Raw genomic sequence first — 20,561 nt, forward strand, 5'->3', positions numbered from 1 at the left:
TCAAGGAAAGTTGTGGGTGTGTGTGTGTGTGGCATGCAACTGAGCTGGGTAAACAAGCCTGTGATCGAACAGGTTCAGTACAGCCTTTTGCAGCACCTTAGTGGCAAGGTCAGATCTGTAGCTTGGCAGGTGTTGGTGTCATTCTGGCTTAGCCCCATTCAGCTTCCCACCCTCACCCCCTTCAGGACCATCTGCAGACACTCCACAGCCTCCATTTTTGTCAGCTAATTCTAAACTAGTTTAATATGTCTGTAGGGATTTAATGTGGGGGAGGGATAGCTCAGTGGTTGAGCATTGGCCTGCTAAACCCAGAGTTGTGAGCTCAATCCTTGAGGGGGCCATTTAGGGATCTGGGGCAAAATTGAGGATTAGTCCTGCTTTGAGCAGGGGGTTGGACTAGATGAGGTCCCTTCCAACCCTGATATTCTATGAAACAGCTCCTACAGCTTCAGGAGCTGGAGCTTTAAAAGCCTAACACTCCCTGATTAGGCCAGTCAGAGGTCTCTGTGGTAAAAGCCCTTTAGGAGGTTTCAGCCCTCATGCTGCTGAGTGATTGTTTTTTTATTTTACAAGGAAAAGCTAGTACAAAAGGTAGCAGAAACCCACAACTCTGATTCTCAAGCATTTTAAATGAAATCCCAAAGCACAATTCACCCCAGAGATAAATGAAACATGCAACAGCAAAATATTGTTGCTTTATGGCCTGATGTATTGCTACTGCATGGTGTTAAATACTTTGAATTAGGATATGGCACTTTGTATGCAATCTACCCAGTTCAAATCTCTCTGCTCCTTCCCCTGTTGTTCATGTCACACAAAAGTTTCTGGCTGATTCAGTGGATCACACTAGTTTCTTCTTCTAAATGAGGAAAATTCTCTCCCATACAGGATCTTGTTTTCCCAAAAGAAATGTCTCTCTTCTTTAATTCAGCCTCTAAACTCACTCTTATCTGAGGAGTTGTTGTGTGCAAAGTTGTCCGCTGGGCAAGGAGCAGCTATGCAGGTTTCAGGGCAAGGTCAGCTCTTCAGCCAGGCGGACAGGTGACAAGATCTCTCTCAGGCGGGGATTTGCTCCTCTCTCCCTTCTCCCCTCTTGTTCTCACTCTTTTTCCCAGCCAGGATGGCACACAGGGAGGAGGGGAAGGACATGCCTCTAGGAGGACTGCCTGCAGGTGGGAACAGCGGAGTGCTTGGCCAGCTGCTCCGGCATCACCAGCTCCAGAGTGGCTTGAATCTGCGATGACCCAATGGTGGGGAGTTGGCTTTTCAGCCTCAGCTGCTCGGCCTCTGTGGACACCCAGCTGTAGAGGTCACTCACAAAGGATTTCATCGGTTTTCTGGTCTTGCCTGACATGTGCACCTTGTCCTGGTGCAGCTGGTGCAGGATTCTGAAGACATACAGGGAGTGGGAGCATTTCTTCAACAGGCTGCTCCTTGCTGGCTCTATTGTTTCCTGCTGCCCTTCCTGAGGCTGGAGCATCCTCCACTTGGGCTTTGGGTGCATCCTTCTGCATAGGGGCCATTTTCTCCAATGAGCCTGAGCTATCTTAGAAAGCTGTAGAAAGGGTAGAAAGCTGGCTAGATTGTCGGGCTCAACGGGTAGTGATCAATGGCTCCATGTCTAGTTGGCAGCCGGTATCAAGTGGAGTACCCCAGGGGTCGGTTCTGGGGCCGGTTTTGTTCAATATCTTCATAAATGATCTGGAGGATGGTGTGGATTGCACTCCCAGCAAATTTGCAGATGATACTAAACTGGGAGGAGTGGTAGATACGCTGGAGGGGAGGGATAGGATACAGAAGGACCTAGACAAATTGGAGGATTGGGCCAAAAGAAATCTGATGAGGTTCAATAAGGATAAGTGCAGGGTCCTGCACTTAGGACGGAAGAACCCAATGCACAGCTACAGACTAGGGACCGAATGGCTAGGCAGCAGTTCTGCGGAAAAGGACCTAGGGGTGACAGTGGATGAGAAGCTGGATATGAGTCAGCAGTGTGCCCTTGTTGCCAAGAAGGCCAATGGCATTTTGGGATGTATAAGTAGGGGCATAGCGAGCAGATCGCGGGACGTGATTGTTCCCCTCTATTCGACATTGGTGAGGCCTCATCTGGAGTACCGTGTCCAGTTTTGGGCCCCACACTTCAAGAAGGATGTGGATAAATTGGAGAGAGTCCAGCGAAGGGCAACAAAAATGATTAGGGGACTGGAACACATGACTTATGAGGAGAGGCTGAGGGAGCTGGGATTGTCTAGCCTGCAGAAGAGAAGAATGAGGGGGGATTTGATAGCTGCTTTCAACTACCTGAAAGGGGGTTCCAAAGAGGATGGCTCTAGACTGTTCTCAATGGTAGCAGATGACAGAACGAGGAGTAATGGTCTCAAGTTGCAGTGGGGGAGGTTTAGATTGGATATTAGGAAAAACTTTTTCACTAAGGGTGGTGAAACACTGGAATGCGTTACCTAGGGAGGTGGTAGAATCTCCTTCCTTAGAGGTTTTTAAGGTCAGGCTTGACAAAGCCCTGGCTGGGATGATTTAACTGGGAATTGGTCCTGCTTTGAGCAGGGGGTTGGACTAGATGACCTTCTGGGGTCCCTTCCAACCCTGATATTCTATGATTCTATCTTCCTGCCTGGGCACCTGCCATGGCTCCATTCTGGAATGGCTCAGCTCACTTCAGTCCCTGCCACTCCTGCTGCCCTCTTATATATTGGCTGGCATGCAAATGAGGGGTGCTCATTGTGACAGACCCCATTACCCAACTATGCATGACTATGATCAGTTCCTTCCCCTATGTGAATGAAAAAACCTGACTGTTCACTGGCAATCAAGATGCTACAGCACCTTTATAGGCTTATGTGCTACCCCACAGAGATTAATGGAGAATAATTATATGTTAGTATAATTAAAATATTCAGGGATCACCAATGAATAAATGATTATTCTCATAATATTATTGATTTACAATCAGTTAATTATCATGGACTTATTATCATTCAAATCCAAACCCTGTACTGAATACAAAATTATTAATTTCCTCCTGGGTGTTTCCCATGACATATCTGAGTGCTTCACAAACATTAATACATTTATCTTCACAGCACCTGTGGCAGGGGACATGGCATCACAATCTCCAGATTGCAGACTGGAAACTGAGGTACAGAGTGATTAAGGTCAAAATGGTCAGAAGTGTCCTCTGGTTGTGGGTGCCCAGCTGGAGACACTCAGGGCCTAGTGTTCCAGAGCACTTAGCACTTTCCATAGTCAGAGCAGAGTTCCAGTAGGTCAGCTGTGGTTGTAAATACTCAGCACCCCCTGCAAATCTGGCCCCCAGTGTCTTGTGTTGGGCACCCAGAAAGTGAGGCACACACCTCATGGCCAGCTGTGACATGCTTGGTTTAAGTGACTTGCCCAGCATTGCACAGGATTGTGGCAGAGGCAGGTAAAGAATCCAGTTCTCCAATCAACTTCCATGACCAGGAGACCATCCTTTCTCTTCCTGACACTCCTCCCATATTCTGCAGCAAAAGAGGCTGGGGTCCTACAGGGCACGTTTCTCTGTCTCTGGTTTATTCACTCTGGAGTTTTCTCTCCGTTATGAAGGAACTGGCTGGATCTCAGTCATGTTTCTATGGGGGTTCATCAGCTGTGGCCACCGGAGGGCTCTGTTTAGTGATCCAGGAGAGGAGGCTGCTCTCTCGGTCTCGCTGTTCAGCATGTGCGGTGTTGAGCTTCCTGGGTCAGACGGTCATCAGCGTTGCTGCTGCCACTGCAGCCTGGATGGGGGCTTTCTGCGGGGGCTGGACTCAGCCCCTGGGCAGCCCCGGGCTCTGCCGACACCAGCCCCTGAGCCGGAGCCTGCAGGTGAGGGGAGAGACCCGGGGAAAGGGCCGGGGCCGAAGGGGAAAGTGACTCTGCACCAACGGCCCCTCCTCGCCCCAGCTCTGCTCCCGGGGGGAGGGGGCGGGGGTCTGCGAGTCCAGGAGCTGCTGCCCCCCGCCCCCCACCCCTGCTCGGCCCCCCTGAGCGACTGCAGGAGCCGAGCCAGCGCCGGGAGAGCGGCCGGCCTGGGCCAGGCCAGGGACCGAGTCTCCCAGCCCGAGGGGATGGGGGGCAGGAGGGAGACAGGGGCAGCAGGAGCAGTCAGTGGGGAGGGAGGTTCCCGGCTCCCAGCCCTGCCCAGCCCCGTTCCCTGCAGCACCCCGGGCAGATTGACTTTCCTGGGACAAGGGGAGGCGCAGGGAGGGGAAAAGCCAGTTCCTGCCTCTGCCTGGTCCCCGCACTGCTGGGGGGATGCGCTGCCCTGGGGACAGTGTCAGGGGGAGCCCCCAAAGCAGCTCCTTTGGTCCTGCTCTTTTCCAGAGTTTGGTTCAGACACTCTGCTAGTCCTGTTGGGTTTTCCCTGTGATAAAGCGACCCGGCGTTTTTCTGATACCCCAGACTCTTCAGGGTGTCTCTGCAGCAAAGAAAGCTGTGGCAAATCACAATGTAAAATGCACTAAAGCCCCATGCAGGAGTCAGTCCTTCAGCAGAGCAACAGGACAGGGTCCGGGGCTCCTGAGGAGACTGGAGTTAAGAAGAGCACAGTGTTAAAGGACGATTCCTGGATCCTTCCAGACACATCTCAGGGTATGTCTACACTACGAAATTAGGTCGAATTTATAGAAGTCGGTTTTTTAGAAATCGGTTTTATATATTCGAGTGTGTGTGTTCCCACAGAAAATGCTCTAAGTGCATTAACTCGGCGGAGCGCTTCCACAGTACCGAGGCAAGCGTCGACTTCCGGAGCGTTGCACTGTGGGTAGCTATCCCGCAGTCTCCGCTGCCCATTGGAATTCTGGGTTGATATCCCAATGCCTGATGGGGCTAAAACATTGTCGCGGGTGGTTCTGGGTACATATCGTAAGGCCCCCGTTCCCTCCCTCCCCCCGTGAAAGCAAGGGCAGACAATCATTTCGCGCCTTTTTTCCTGAGTTACCTGTGCAGACGCCATACCACGGCAAGCATGGAGCCCGCTCAGGTAACCGTCACCCTATGTCTCCTGGGTGTTGGCAGACGCGGTACGGCATTGCTACACAGTAGCAGCAACCCCTTGTCTTGTGGCAGCAGACGGTACAGTACGACTGGTAGCCGTCATCGTCATGTCTGAGGTGCTCCTGGTCGCCTCTGTGAGGTCGATCAGGAGCGCCTGGGCAGACATGGGCGCAGGGACTAAATTTGGAGTGACTTGAGCAGGTCATTCTCTTTAGTCCTGCAGTCAGTCCTATTGAACCGTCTTATGGTGAGCGGGCAGGCGATACGGACTGCTAGCAGTCGTACTGTACCATCTTCTGCTGAGCAGCCATGAGATGTGGATGGCATGCAGTCCTTCTGCACCGTCTGCTGCCAGCCAAAGATGTAAAAGATAGATGGAGTGGGTCAGAACAAGAAATAGACCAGATTTGTTTTGTACTCATTTTCCTCCTCCCCTGTCTAGATCACACTGCAGTCACTCACAGAGAAGGTGCAGCGAGGTAAATCTAGCCATGTATCAATCAGAGGCCAGGCTAACCTCCTTGTTCCAATAACAACGATAACTTAGGTGCACCATTTGTTATTGGAACCCTCCGTGCAGTCCTGCCTGAAATACTCCTTGATGTACAGGCACACCCTTTGTTGATTTTAGCTCCCTGAAGCCAACCCTGTAAGCCGTGTAGTCAGTCGCCCCTCCCTCCGTCAGAGCAACGGCAGACAATCGTTCCGCGCCTTTTTTCTGTGCGGACGCCATACCAAGGCAAGCATGGAGGCCGCTCAGCTCACTTTGGCAATTAGGAGCACATTAACCACCACACGCATTATCCAGCAGCCTATGCAGCACCAGAACATGGCAACGCGATACCGGGCGAGGAGGCGACGTCAGCGCGGTCCCGTGAGTGATCAGGACATGGACACAGATTTCTCTGAAAGCATGGGCCCTGCCAATGCATGCATCATGGTGCTAATGGGGCAGGTTCATGCTGTGGAACGCCGATTCTGGGCTCGGGAAACAAGCACAGACTGGTGGGACCGCAGAGTGTTGCAGGTCTGGGACGATTCCCAGTGGCTGCGAAACTTTCGCATGCGTAGGGGCACTTTCATAGAACTTTGTGACTTGCTTTCCCCTGCCCTGAAGCGCATGAATACCAAGATGAGAGCAGCCCTCACAGTTGAGAAGCGAGTGGCGATAGCCCTGTGGAAGCTTGCAACGCCAGACAGCTACCGGTCAGTTGGGAATCAATTTGGAGTGGGCAAATCTACTGTGGGGGCTGCTGTGATGCAAGTAGCCCACGCAATCAAAGATCTGCTGATATCAAGGGTAGTGACCCTGGGAAATGTGCAGGTCATAGTGGATGGCTTTGCTGCAATGGGATTCCCTAACTGTGGTGGGGCTATAGACGGAACCCATATCCCTATCTTGGCACCGGAGCACCAAGCCGGCGAGTACATAAACCGCAAGGGGTACTTTTCGATAGTGCTGCAAGCTCTGGTGGATCACAAGGGACGTTTCACCAACATCAACGTGGGATGGCCGGGAACGGTGCATGATGCTCGCATCTTCAGGAACTCTGGTCTGTTTCAAAAGCTGCAGGAAGGGACTTTATTCCCAGACCAGAAAATAACTGTTGGGGATGTTGAAATGCCTATATGTATCCTTGGGGACCCAGCCTACCCCTTAATGCCATGGCTCATGAAGCCGTACACAGGCAGCCTGGACAGTAGTCAGGAGCTGTTCAACTACAGGCTGAGCAAGTGCAGAATGGTGGTAGAATGTGCATTTGGATGTTTAAAGGCGCGCTGGCGCAGTTTACTGACTCGCTTAGACCTCAGCGAAACCAATATTCCCACTGTTATTACTGCTTGCTGTGTGCTCCACAATATCTGTGAGAGTAAGGGGGAGACGTTTATGGCGGGGTGGGAGGTTGAGGCAAATCGCCTGGCTGCTGGTTACGCGCAGCCAGACACCAGGGCGGTTAGAAGAGCACAGGAGGGCACGGTACGCATCAGAGAAGCTTTGAAAACCAGTTTCATGACTGGCCAGGCTACGGTGTGAAAGTTCTGTTTGTTTCTCCTTGATGAAACCCCCCGCCCCTTGGTTCACTCTACTTCCCTGTAAGCTAACCACCCTCCCCTCCTCCCTTTAATCATTGCTTGCAGAGGCAATAAAGTCATTGCTGCTTCACAGTCATGCATTCGTTATTCATTCATCACACAAATAGGGAGATGACTACCAAGGTATCCCAGGAGGGGTGGTGGAGGAGGGAAGGAAAATGCCACACAGCACTTTAAGCACAGCACTTTAAAAGTTGACAACTTTAAAATTTATTGAATGACAGCCTTCTTTTTTTTGGGCAATCCTCTGTGGTGGAGTGGCTGGTTGGCCGGAGGCCCCCCCACCGCGTTCTTGGGCGTCTGGGTGTGGAGGCTATGGAACTTGGGGAGGAGGGCAGTTGGTTACAGAGGGGCAGCAGTGGCAGTCTGTGCTCCAGCTGCCTTTGCTGCAGCTCAACCATACACTGGAGCATACTGGTTTGGTCCTGCAGCAGCCTCAGCATTGAATCCTGCCTCCTCTCATCACGCTGCTGCCACATTTGAGCTTCAGCCCTCTCTTCAGCCCGCCACTTACTCTCTTCAGCCTGCCATCTCTCCTCCCGGTCATTTTGTGCTTTCCTGCACTCTGACATTATTTGCCTCCACGCATTCGTCTGTGCTCTGTCAGTGTGGGAGGACAGCATGAGCTCGGAGAACATTTCATCGCGAGTGCGTTTTTTTTTCTTTCTAAGCTTCACTAGCCTCTGGGAAGGAGAAGATCCTGTGATCATTGAAACACATGCAGCTGGTGGAGAAAAAAAAAGGGACAGCGGTATTTAAAAAGACACATTTTATAAAACAGTCGCTACACTCTTTCAGGGTAAACCTTGCTGTTAACATTACATACATAGCACATGTGCTTTCGTTACAAGGTCGCATTTTGCCTCCTCCCACCGCGTGACTACCCCCTCAACCTTCCCCCCTCCCTGTGGCTAACAGCGGGGAACATTTCTGTTTAGCCACAGGCAAACAGCCCAGCAGGAATGGGCTCCTCTGAGTGTCCCCTGAAGAAAAGCACTCTATTTCAACCAGGTGACCATGAATTATATCTCACTCTCCTGAGGATAACACAGAGAGAGAAAGAACGGATTTTGGTTGAATGCCAGCAAACATACACTGCAATGCTTTGTTCTACAGTGATTCCCGAGTACGTGTTACTGGCCTGGAGTGGTAAAGTGTCCTACCATGAAGGACGAAATAAGGCTGCCCTCCCCAGAAACCTTTTGCAAAGGCTTTAGGACTACATCTAGGAGAACCGCAAATGGCAGGGCAAAGTAATCCTTTCACATGCTTGCTTTTAAACCATGTATAGCATTTTAAAAGGTACACTCACCAGAGGTCCCTTCTCCGCCTGCTGGGTCCAGGAGGCAGCCTTGGGTGGGTTCGGGGGGTACTGGCTCCAGGTCTAGGGTGAGAAACAGTTCCTGGCTGTCGGGAAAACCGGTTTCTCCGCTTGCTTGCTGTGAGCTATCTACAACCTTCTCCTCATCATCATCTTCTTCGTCCCCAAAACCTACTTCCGTATTGCCTCCATCTCCATTGAAGGAGTCAAACAACACGGCTGGGGTAGTGGTGGCTGAACCCCCTAAAATGGCATGCAGCTCATCATAGAAGCAGCATGTTTGGGGCTCTGACCCGGAGCGGCCGTTCGCCTCTCTGGTTTTCTGGTAGGCTTGCCTCAGCTCCTTCAGTTTCACGCGGCACTGCTTCGGGTCCCTGTTATGGCTTCTGTCCTTCATGCCCTGGGAGATTTTCACAAAGGTTTTGGCATTTCGAAAACTGGAACGGAGTTCTGATAGCACGGATTCCTCTCCCCATACAGCGATCAGATCCCGTACTTCCCGTTCGGTCCATGCTGGAGCTCTTTTGCGATTCTGGGACTCCATCATGGTCACCTGTGCTGATGAGCTCTGCATGGTCACCTGCAGCTTGCCACGCTGGCCAAACAGGAAATGAGATTCAAAAGTTCGCGGTTCTTTTCCTGTCTACCTGGCCAGTGCATCTGAGTTGAGAGTGCTGTCCAGAGCGGTCACAATGGAGCACTCTGGGATAGCTCCCGGAGGCCAATACCATCGAATTGTGTCCACAGTACCCCAAATTCGAGCCGGGAACGTCGATTTAAGCGCTAATCCACTTGTCAGGGGTGGAGTAAGGAAATCGATTTTAAGAGCCCTTTAAATCAAAATAAAGGGCTTCATTGTGTGGACAGGTGCAGGTTTAAATCGATTTAACGCTGCTAAATTCGACCTAAAGTCCTAGTGTAGACCAGGGCTCAGAGACTCAAAATGGCCTAGGGATTTGGGTCTCTTCTTGGGGTAAGTCCAGACACAGGCTCCTTGCTGAGCTGATTGTGGCGTGTCTGTACTGAGGGGAATGGAGCCCCTCTCACCGCAGTGTTCTTTCAGTGGCAAACCCAGTGATGATGGTGGAGGCAGCTAACTGGAAAGCTGGTTTTCAGAGCTGGGGGCACCTGGCGTTCCCTCAGGAGCCAATGGGAGTGGCTGAAGCCTAGGACCTCTGACAATCCCGGCATGCATAGACATTCGCAAGTCCGCCAGGTTTTTTAAAGATTTTGGGTGTCTCAGCTCTTAAGAGTCAGAATTGAGTCCGGTTCCAGAACCGCTAAGACCCCATACCCTCCGTTTGAGTAGTGGGTGCTCAGCACATCTGAAAATCCGGCACAGGGTGTCTGAAATTGGGGGCCCAGCCTCAGCAGCTCCCTTACTTCCCAACATGGCTAAAGCGGGACGGGTCTGGTGCCTGGTGGGTGGGTGTGTGCCTGCCTGCATGCGTGCGTGGAGGGGATTTACAGAGTAAGCCTGTCCTGCACTCACCCCACAGCGGCTGTTCCTGTGGCTCCTGTCCGTTGGGGTTGGGTATGTTTGCAGTCCCCCAGTGGGTGAGAGGGCAGCTGGACTAAATTTGAGAGAGTGGTGCCCTAACCCCGTGGAGTCCCTTTGCTGCTCTGTGCCTCAGTTTTCCCATGTGTAGAATGGGCATAATGATACCACACTTTGAGCACTCTGAGAGCTATGGATGTACAGTGCTGGGTATCACTGATATCTCTGTTTTTGAAAGCTATGCTTTAGCTCAAACAGAAGCTCGGCTCTCTGAAATTCTCTGGCTTGCGTTATACAGGAAGGGAGGCTAGATGACCGTAATGGTCCTTCTGGCTTAAAATCTTTAGTCACTGATCCACCTCCAACACAAACTTCATATAATTTTAAAAAAATCAGAAATGACATCGTAGCAAAGAAAATGTCGTTGGTCTGTGCTTATCTGCACCAGCACCAGGGATAACTTCTCAGTGCCTTCCTTGTTTTTAAGACGTCAGCACACAACCTTCAAGCAGAAATCTCCAACTTACACCTGTTCCTCAGAGAGCCCATCCACAGTACCACCGCTCCATGATCGTCTCCACATGGTAATCACAAGCTCACCTCACAAAAACTCATCCCTCTCTTCCTTTTAAGTTTTATACTTCCTGGCCTTTTAAGTAACCATTCAGTTGCAAAGATAAAGTACCGCATGGTGTTTGCTGTACGATAAATGCACTGTCCAACACAATTAGTAGGAGATAAGGACTCAGTTTTTCCAGTTATCAGATGTAGATGTAAAACCCCACAGATCTTTCCCCTTTTCTCTTCCGTTATTAAATATTGAGATAAAAGCCAATCACTGGTCCCTTCCCCATTGCCATGAGGGGAGAGAAATTAGCACTTTCTAGTTATTTATAAAAGAATGAACCAAAATCCCCTCGGATTTTACCCCTTTTCTCCCTTATCATCAAAACCGTGATATAAAATCCCATCTCTATTCCCCTGCCTGCCCAGTCCCCAGTTTGAAATGCAGGAACTTCTGGTTTGGGAGAGAAAACTGTTGTCTGGGGTCCCCAGCCCAAGTGGGGCTGACAGTTACAGCCTGCACAATGATCAGCTCTCCTCTCACATGTGATGATAATGTTGCATCCCCCTTTACATCAAACAGAATCGGAGAGATTTGCTGATTAGTGTCTGCACGGGCGAGGGTGTGCCCTGGCAGTGCTCATCTGCAATCTAGTCTTTCGGTGCTGATGTAGGACTTATGATCTCTTTGACATTACATGTCCTGGCTCTCCAGGCCTTGGATTTTATGGGACAGACCAGGAGGCTGTCACTTAGCAAATATAACTGGCTTTTGAAATGAAACATTTACTTTGTGAGAAATTCAGAGTCTCTGGGGAAACAACTGGAAGACTAGAAAGCAGAAAAGTTTTCACTGGAGTCGTATTTTCAAAAATGTGGGGCACATCCCCCCGGGTGTGTGTGTGCAAAGCATTAGTTGGGGATGGAACATGGAGAGGTGTCTCAGGTTTCATAACCCCTCTCCCCCAACAAACCCCACACAACCAGGTCGTTAGGTGTCCTAGTGGCAAAGAAAATCTGTAAAATGTGACCCGAGTGTGACTGATGCAGATGCATTGCTCTGAGTTTGCAGAGTGCCTGAGACAAAGACCCTGAGCTGCAACCTGCCCTGTGCATGTCAGTGGTGCTGACTCGGAGGCTATTGATGATGACTGAAATGTCAACATCAGAAACATTAGAATCCCTGAAAGAGTCTCTTTTGAGTCCGCTCTTTTCTAGGGGTCCCTCAGAAATTGTGACTGTTTGTGTCCTGGGGGGAGGCACCAGGTTTACGCTGTAACTAAAGTGTCCAAACACTTCCCCAGCATCGCAGTGATGAGATGTTCTGTCTGCAGGGAGAGATCCGGGGGGATCACGTTGTGAAATAGACTAACGCCCCTTCTGAAATCATCCTCTTTTCCCTTGTTGCTCTGACAGGCTGCAGAACAACATCCACATTACACTCCAGATCGTTCCATCCTCCCAGGGGATGGGGAAGTGACATGTCTGCAGCGGAATTGATGACCTTTGAGGAGGTGGCTGTGTATTTCACTGAGGAAGAATGTGCTCTGCTGGACCTGGGTCAGAGAGCCCTCTACAGGGACATCATGCAGGAGAACTATGAGACCGTGACCTCACTGGATAAGGATTCCTGTCCCCTCAGGTATTAGAAATTGTAGGGCCCCTAAAGTGCCCAGGTTTTGCTTCTGTTCTGGATTTTTCTTTGATTCTTTTCCAGCTAGTTTCACAAGTTTGGAGATGAAAAGCAATGAAACTGGCAGAACCTTGTCTACACTACAGCTGCTACTGGTTCAGCTGAACTGATGGGAGGGTTCGTTTCTTCCAACATTCCCTGGTGAAGAGTCTGCCTTAAATCTCAGGAGGTTCAGACCCTCTCGTTCCCAGAGACCACGTGAGAAGGACTGGCCCCTCCACACCTCCTGTGGGACAGGAAATTCTGAGACACAATGGAGATGATAACCTACCCTCAAGTTTTCAAGAGGGAAGAAGGGATTGTATTTATCTGTCTGTGATTCACAATCACTAAAATGCATAAAATCTCTCGTTTGGAGAGAGCGCTGATCTCTGGAGATTGAGTAAGAGGCAAGGGGATTGGTCATGCTGATGTGTTGAAGTCAGCAAGTCCCCTAGTGTATGGCGATCATTGGGTTAGATTCTCTGGCCTCTGTTGTGCAAGAGATCAGATTAGATAATCATGAAGCCTCCTTTTCTGCCTTGAAATGTATCAGTGCCTGTGATATGTCAGGGTAGAAGCTGGACTAATGAGCAGCTGTGTCACTCCATTCTGCCACCTGGTTGCCTTTTAATGCCTTGCTCGAGTATGCAAGCTTCTGTGTGTGTGTGAGAGAGAGAGAGAGAAACTGCAGCCTGCCAGCCACACTTGGGTTACACTCTGGCTCTCACCAGCCTGGGTTGTACTGTAGAGTGACCCCAACATACCCCCAGTTTTAGTTTTTACCCCAGAAAGGTGTGTCCTATACTGTCCAGCCCTCTCCTGGACAATACAAGTTATATTATGTCCATTATTCCTTTAAAAAGAGTAATATACACACGACTTGTCACCCCAAATGGAATTTCCCAGACACTTCAATGTAAACACACTGGATTAGATAAAACAACAATACAAGTTTATTAACTACAAAGAGAGAGCTTTTAAGTGAGTGACAGTAATGAGGCATAAAATGGTTACAAGGAAAATAAAGATAGGACATTTACTAATACATAACTTAACAAATTATATCAGATTCAAGCAAAGTTTCTCCCCACATGTTTTCATGTCTTAGTGACCAAACCCTGTAGGTCAAGACCCTTCTTCTAGAGTCCAACAAATGCTTCTTTTGTCTCTTTAGGTGCAGAGAATGTGATAGGGAGAGAGAATGGGTCTTGCAGTGATTGTCCTTCCTTTTTATTGTTTCAGTCCCCCTTTTGAAAAACATTTCCGGCTGGGCATCAGGAGACAAAAAGGCTATGTGGAAGGATATTCCCTGCTGCTTTTTTCTTAACTGTTTGAGTTTTCTTTGTTCCCTGCTTGATGACTCTGTTTACTGCTTCAATGAAAATTAAGTACAGCAGACATTGCTTTGTTTAGGACAGACTGGTTTGCCAACTTCTGTTTGGGCAGGGCTGTGGGGTTTGGAACATGTGTTAAGAACACCATACAGGGGAATCTTATAACTTACGTACAATGTTGCCACACACATTTCACCAGGACAGTGCTGATCAGCAAATTATGAGTTTTCAAATGATACCTCACAAGGCATATTTTGTACAAAAAATATTACAACAGTGTGTAGGGTGTGAACACAGAGGTATATTCTGTCACAACATCCTACAAGGGGAACAACACATCCCCCAGCAGGTGTCTGATTCCCCTAAAATGTCTCTGTGACCTAGATTTCATCCATCCATCCAGATCCTATGTCCCTCAGCACAGAAAAAGGCTTGGTTCAAATCAGGGAAAGTTCTCTAACAAATATTCTCTGTATCAACAGCAATCCCTGGTCTCCCCTGGTCTCCTTTCCCAATAGCAGGATTTGCAGTTCCCAAACCTGCTGTGATCTCCCAGCTGGAGCAAGGGGAAGAACTGTGGTTCCCAGGTCTGCAGGGTACTGAGGAAAGTGAGATCTCCAGGGGCACTTGCACAGGTGAGGAATCAGTTATTCTGACACAGAAATGTTAAGACAAATAAAAAATTGGGATTCCCACAGGGCCCTGTGAGCTCACCGGGGTCTGGATCATTCCCAGCAGTGGCTAAATGCTCACGGCATGAGGCACCAAGTCTGGCTGCCCTCTAGTGGTACCTGCCTTGCTTCTGACTGTTCAGGTGGGAGGTGGAAGCAGAATGGATCCTCTCCTCTGGAGAAGGGTTGTGGAGAAGGTGGGGGGAAGATTCAGAACCTGATTTTTTCGATTGCCCTAACAATTATTTTGGGTTGTTTTCCCCTTTCCTATTCCCTTTCCCACAGCACAGGGAGTGACTCCTGTCTGGATTCTCTCTCTGTCCCAGCAGGCCATCGGACGGTGAGTGAGACTGAGGGTGGGAACCCTCAGCAGGAAGGTCCTGAGCAACTGGAACCACTTGGGTCGGTATTGGCAAGATCTGAAGAGGATGTTTCCCACAGTCAGTGTAGACCAAAAATAGAGGAGAGAAGCCACCTAGTGGAGGCACTGGGTCAGGATCCTGGGTTTTCAGGACCTGAAAGAAATTATAATCCAACCGAAAATCCACATGAGAGAGAGTAAATACACATGCACTGTGTGTGGGAGATGCTTTGGGCAGAGCTCGGACCTTATTGTACACCAGAGAACGCACACGGGAGAGAGACCCTACAGTTGCCTTGAGTGTGGGCAAAGCTTCAGCCACAACTCCAACCTGCTCCGGCACAGGAGGAGCCACACGGGGGAGAAACCCTTTATCTGCCCTGATTGTGGGAAAAGGTTCATTGGTACCGCTGACATCAAGAGGCACCAGAGAATCCACACGGGAGAGAAACCCTACAATTGCTCCGAGTGCGGGCAGAGCTTCAGCCGCAGCTCGAATTTCCTGAGGCACCAGAGAACCCACACAGGGGAGAAGCCCTTTCAATGTCCTGAGTGCGGGAAGAGCTTCCGAGAGAGATCAGACATCTACAGGCACCACAGAACCCACACAGGGGAGAGACCCTACCAGTGCCTCGACTGTGGGAAGGGCTTCGCTGTGAACTCAGACCTGATTAGGCATAAGAGAGTTCACACGGGAGAGAAACACTATCTGTGTCTGGGGTGTGGGAGGAGCTTCAGCCGGAGCTGCCATCTGATTGCACATCAGCACATCAGCAAACGTACATGGCCTATAAGGCCCCGATGAGCAGAGGGGGGAGTGAAAAACACATTTGCTGATCTTCTCATATGTCAGGGGAATTCAGCTTTGGCGTATCTGTCTGCCTGTCTCTGGACGCTTGTCCCTAGCTCCTCTCCCCCTCCACTACCACTGACTGGCCCTACAAACGCCACATCTGCTCTCCTTTTGCTGGCCTTGCTGTGTCGAGGTTCCTTTCCGGGATGTTTCTTTTGGGGTGAGGTGTTAGTGGGGGTAAGCCGGAGTGGTGTAGAGATCTGATGTCAGCTGGGTATAGAGCAATGCTTGCAACACAGATCTGTCAACTGTCCTGCTACTGCTGACTCTACACTGTGCTGCTGCAGCTGCTGGGAGGATCCACAGGTTAGGCTGGGAGCAAGTGGGGTTAGGAGACCAGGAGAAAATACTGTGGGGAAGGTCAAAAGGACTTGAGACTTGATTTCACCACCCCAACCCCTGTAATGACAGTGCACCCTGGAAGTATTGGCTCACCTAGCCACCACAATCCAGCCAGACTCAACCCCTGGGCCAAGGTCCCCGCTGTGCTTTGTTCTGCCCAGCTTCCAGCCCCAGCTGCTACTCAGTAACTGTCTGCTGGGTGAGGGTTTGGGTGTCAGCTCAGCCCATGGTTAGCAAGAGAGCCCAGAAGGTACACCCGGATTAACAGGGGCCTCTCCCCACCTTGGGTGGAGCAGGGGAGATGAGACCTGAGGGACTGAATGTTTTCTCAGAGGGTCCCCACATTAAAACAATCTCAGGGCTGATGGGCAGCTGGCTCCAGGGGGTGGCCTGGAGCCATGGATGGCAGCAGTGGGTATGTTTCTCTGGGACCCTGTCTCTGTCTTACTTGGTTTGGAAGCTTCTCTGTGTTTTGGTCAGATCAGTCATGTGTTGTGTTTTCCCAGGTGAGCATAGAGAGGGGGCTTGATTGCCCTATCAGAGGGCCCTGGCTATTGCTTAGGGAGAGGAGACTGCTTTTGCATTACCTCTGTTCAGTCTGGGCAGAGTTAAGCTTCCTGGGTCAGATGGTGCTTCAGTACTCATGACCCCTCCCAATGTACCCAATCACCATGTCAGAGCCCGGGCTGAGCAGCTCTGCTCCCCAGTGGGGTTTGTGCAGGGAGAGCCCTTCCCTATCGCCCCTCTCTGCTCAGCCCGGGGGACTCTCTCTGGGGGCTGACACCAGCTCCTGAGCCGCAGACTCCAGGTGAAGGGAGAAACCTGAGGGAAAGGGCTGGAGCTGGGCAGGAAAGTGATGCTGCACAAACGGCCCCTCCTCGCCCCAGCTCTGTTCTCAGATGGGAGTCTGCAAGTCCCAGAGCTGATGCCCTCCCTGACTCCACCCCCCACCCTGACTCTGCTGCCCTGAGCGCCTGCAGGAGCTGAGCCAGCTCCAGGAGAGCGAACATCCCAGCACCGGGCCAGGGACCAAGTCTCCCAATCTGAGGGTAGGGGAGAGGGGGCAGTAGGGAGACATGGGGAGAGACTGGAAGGGGCAGCAGAAGCAATAAGTGGGGAAGGAGGTTCCCAGCCATGCCCAGACCCATTCCCTGCAGCACCCTGGGGCAGATTGACTTTCCTGGGACAAGGTGATGAGCAGAGATTGGAAAAGCCAGTTCCTGCCTGTGCCTTGTCCCTGCGCTGCTGGGGGAATGTGTTGCCCGGGGGACAGTGTCAGGGGGGATCTCCTAAAGCGGCTCCTTTGATTCTGCTCTTTTCTAGCATTTGATTCACAGACTGTTACCAGGAATCTCTTTTCTGCTGTCTTTTTCATCCCCTTTTGAAAAACTCAATTTGATTTTCAAACCTCCCGGCAATGCCAGCCGTACCAGGGCTGTCTCCCTGCTCAGAATGGGTCTGGTTCTATGTGGCTTTTCACATGATCTGGCTGCTTCAAAGGTGTAATGACTGACCCAACAGGTCCGTGGGGGTGCGGGTGCCTGTGCAGGAACACCCGGATATCCCGATTGGGGTCATGGGTGTGAAGCCCTAATCTCAGGTCACTGAGTCCCAATGCGTATATTTGTGTAGGAGAGAGACCAATTTTTTGGGGGAGGCAATTTGACTCCCAATCCATCATAACGAGGTGTTCAGCTCCTCCTGGGTACGTGCCCGTTCCTTTCTGGACTCAGAGGATAGACAGTCACAGGTGACCCTGAGTTGATCAGTGACTGATACCGCCTGGTCCCGCAGAACCCTTGGCAGAGAAGTCCCCTATCAGCCTCTCCTCATTGCTCCAGCCCCAGCTGCTGGGCCTGAGGCCTCTCTGCCAGCCTGTTGGGAGAGGGATTTGCTTTATCAACCTTTTAATTCACTTCTCCTGCTTCTGCCGCAACTCAGCTGGACAGGCTGGTGAAGCTGGTTGTGCTGCCTTGAGGAAGTTGCCAAGACATTCCTCTCTCAGGTTCCAACTCACCCCATCACCAGAAATGTCAGCTGACTCCTGTATGAATCATAGAAGATTAGGGTTGGAAGAGGCCTCAGGAGGTTATCTAGTCTAATCCCCTGCTCAAACTAGGACCAACCCCAACTCAATCATCCCAGCCAGGGCTTTGTCAAGCTGGGCCTTAAAAACCTCTAAGGATGGAGATTCCACTGTCTCCCTAGGTAACGCATTCCAGTGCTTCACCACCCTCCTAGTGAAATAGTGTTTCCTAATATCCAACCTAGACCTTCCCCACTGCAACTTGAGACCATTGCTTCTTATTCTGCCCCTGTTTCTCACAGGGCTGGGCCACAAATGGCAATCAAACCACCAGGAAGAAAGAAGTTCTTTATTTCTGAGATAGGAAATGATTATATAAAATGACAGGGGTTAATACAATGCTCAGCATTTGTATTTTATCAGCCAAGAAGCCATGCTGGGCACTGACTGCTTTTCAGCAAAAGGAAATCAAGGCAGAGAGGATGTTCCTGGCCCACTTACATTGCCCTTTGGCCTAAGGTGCCTGGGTCACACCGTCAGCTTCAGGCAGGGGCAGGGGCAGGGTGTGTTATTAGCTACATCATTAGTAGTTTGTAGCAAAGTTCCTGTAACACAGAAACCAAATCAGATCCCAGGGAGCTATCCAGGGATAACCCCATCCAGCTACCACCTCTTACATTGTAAATCTTTCTCCCTACACTAGGCTTTTAACACGTTGGCTCAGACCCACCTTCAAAACCCACCTTTTCTCCTAGGGAAGACCCAGCTAATAGTTTATGTCTGAGGTGGGGTGACAGGCACTGCACATGGTGTCTGGCTGAGGCTGTCCCACTCATTTATACAAGGGCCTTATAATGTTCTCTGTAACATTCTCCATCCTATTCCTTATCTACTGGCTGAGATTCCTTTGCTAGCATTTCTGACTGCAGCTGCAGGCTGAGCAGAGGTGCCTGTTGAACTGTTTGCAATGCCAGTTCCCCAATCACTGCACTGAGAGGAGGATTAGCAGAGCTCCCCTGCAGGCAGCCAGGGGAGGCCCTGCATTTCTGGGGCTATTTTGGGGCTATATAAGGCAGACTGTGCCCACTGAAATGATCTCACACCCAGACATTGCAGGGAGGGAGGGGGAGGAAGTCCTCTTGAAGGTTAAGTAATTAGAAGGCAGGCTAAGAAAAATCCCAGTTTATTATAATATTGTCAGTTATTTAAATCAGCATTTTATTCTGGCATCAGGCACATTCTCTTCTGTTTTTTGAAAGGCCTTATTGCTTTAGAGTAACAGCCGTGTTAGTCTGTATTCGCAAAAAGAAAAGGAGTACTTGTGGCACCTTAGAGACTAACCGATTTATTTGAGCATAAGCTTTCGTGAGCTACAGCTCACTTCATCGGATGCATACTGTGGAAAGTATAGAAGATCTTTTTATACACACAAAGCATGAAAAAATGGGTGTTTACCACTACAAAAGGTTTTCTCTCCCCCCACCCCACTCTCCTGCTGGTAATAGCTTATCTAAAGTGATCACTCTCCTTACAATGTGTATGATAATCAAGGTGGGCCATTTCCAGCACAAATCCAGGGTTTAACAAGAATGTCTGGGGGGAGGGGGGTAGGAAAAAACAAGAGGAAATAGGTTACCTTGCATAATGACTTAGCCACTCCCAGTCTCTATTCAAGTTAATTGTATACAATTTTGCAAATGAATTCCAATTCAACAGTCTCTGGGAACTCTTCTGGCTCTATCAATCTGTTTCTTCACTTCCGCAGGTGGGTATTATAGCAGCTCTCCAACACCACTTTCTACAAGCCATTACCCTCTGATCCCACTGAGAGTTACCAAAAGAAACTACAGCATTTGCTCAAGAAACTCCCTGAAAAAGCACAAGATCAAATCCGCACAGACACACCCCTGGAACCCCAACCTGGGATATTCTATCTACTACCCAAGATCCATAAACCTGGAAATCCTGGGCGCCCCATCATCTCAGGCATTGGCACCCTGACAGCAGGATTGTCTGGCTATGTAGACTCCCTCCTCAGCCCCTACGCTACCAGCACTCCCAGCTACCTTTGAGACACCACTGACTTCTTGAGGAAACTACAATCCATCGGTGATCTTCCTGATAACACCTGGCCACTATGGATGTAGAAGCCCTCTACACCAACATTCCACACAAAGATGGACTACAAGCCGTCAAGAACACTATCTCCGATAATGTCACGGCTAACCTGGTGGCTGAACTTTGTGACTTTGTCCTTACCCATAACTATTTTACATTTGGGGACAATGTATACCTTCAAATCAGAGGCACTGCTATGGGTACCCGCATGGACCCACAGTATGCCAACTTTTTTATGGCTGATTTAGAACAACGCTTCTTCAGCTCTCATCCCCTAATGCACCTACTCTACTTGCACTATATTGATGACATCTTCATCATCTAGACCCATGGAAAAGAAGCCCTTGAGGAATTCCACCATGATTTCAACAATTTCCATCCCACCATCAACCGCAGCCTGGTCCAGTCAACACAAGAGATCCACTTCCTGGACACTACAGTGCTAATAAACGATGGTCACATAAACACCACCCTATACCGGAAACCTACTGACCGCTATTCCTACCTACATGCCTCCAGCTTTCACCCTGACCACACCACACGATCCATTGTCTACAGCCAAGCTCTGTGATACAACCGCATTTGCTCCAACCCCTCAGACAGAGACAAACACCTACAAGATCTCTGTCAAGCATTCTTACAACTACAATACCCACCTGCGGAAGTGAAGAAA

At 50.1% G+C, this 20,561-nt stretch overlaps 1 protein-coding gene across 9 annotated transcripts; it reads left to right on the forward strand.

Annotated features, from left to right (window-relative positions):
• The first annotated feature begins 3,039 nt into the window (after positions 1–3,039).
• On the forward strand, positions 3,040–19,141 carry LOC311531257 (uncharacterized protein). 9 transcript variants are annotated; one of them, XM_084648525.1, is made up of 6 exons: positions 3,040–3,861; positions 4,360–4,626; positions 10,432–10,528; positions 11,925–12,150; positions 14,000–14,152; positions 14,474–19,141. In XM_084648525.1, exon 6 carries the CDS (start codon positions 14,737–14,739, stop codon positions 15,352–15,354), a length of 618 nt encoding a protein of 205 aa, XP_084504651.1. In that variant the 5' UTR covers positions 3,040–3,861; positions 4,360–4,626; positions 10,432–10,528; positions 11,925–12,150; positions 14,000–14,152; positions 14,474–14,736; the 3' UTR covers positions 15,355–19,141. The 9 variants fall into 9 exon arrangements, with proteins under 9 accessions (XP_084504651.1, XP_084504648.1, XP_084504654.1 ...); XM_084648522.1 differs by lacking the exon at positions 10,432–10,528; XM_084648528.1 differs by lacking the exon at positions 10,432–10,528 and having other exon boundaries at positions 14,479–19,141.
• Positions 19,142–20,561: the final 1,420 nt, after the last annotated feature.

Source organism: Lepidochelys olivacea (genome assembly GCF_965140295.1).
Source record: "Lepidochelys olivacea isolate rLepOli2 genome assembly, chromosome: 14".
Taxonomy (NCBI): Eukaryota; Metazoa; Chordata; order Testudines; family Cheloniidae; genus Lepidochelys; species Lepidochelys olivacea.

Coding starts and splice junctions, on each gene's coding strand:
- LOC311531257 (XM_084648525.1), top strand. CDS start 14,737: ATGAGAGAGAGTAAATACACATGCACTGTGTGTGGGAGATGCTTTGGG.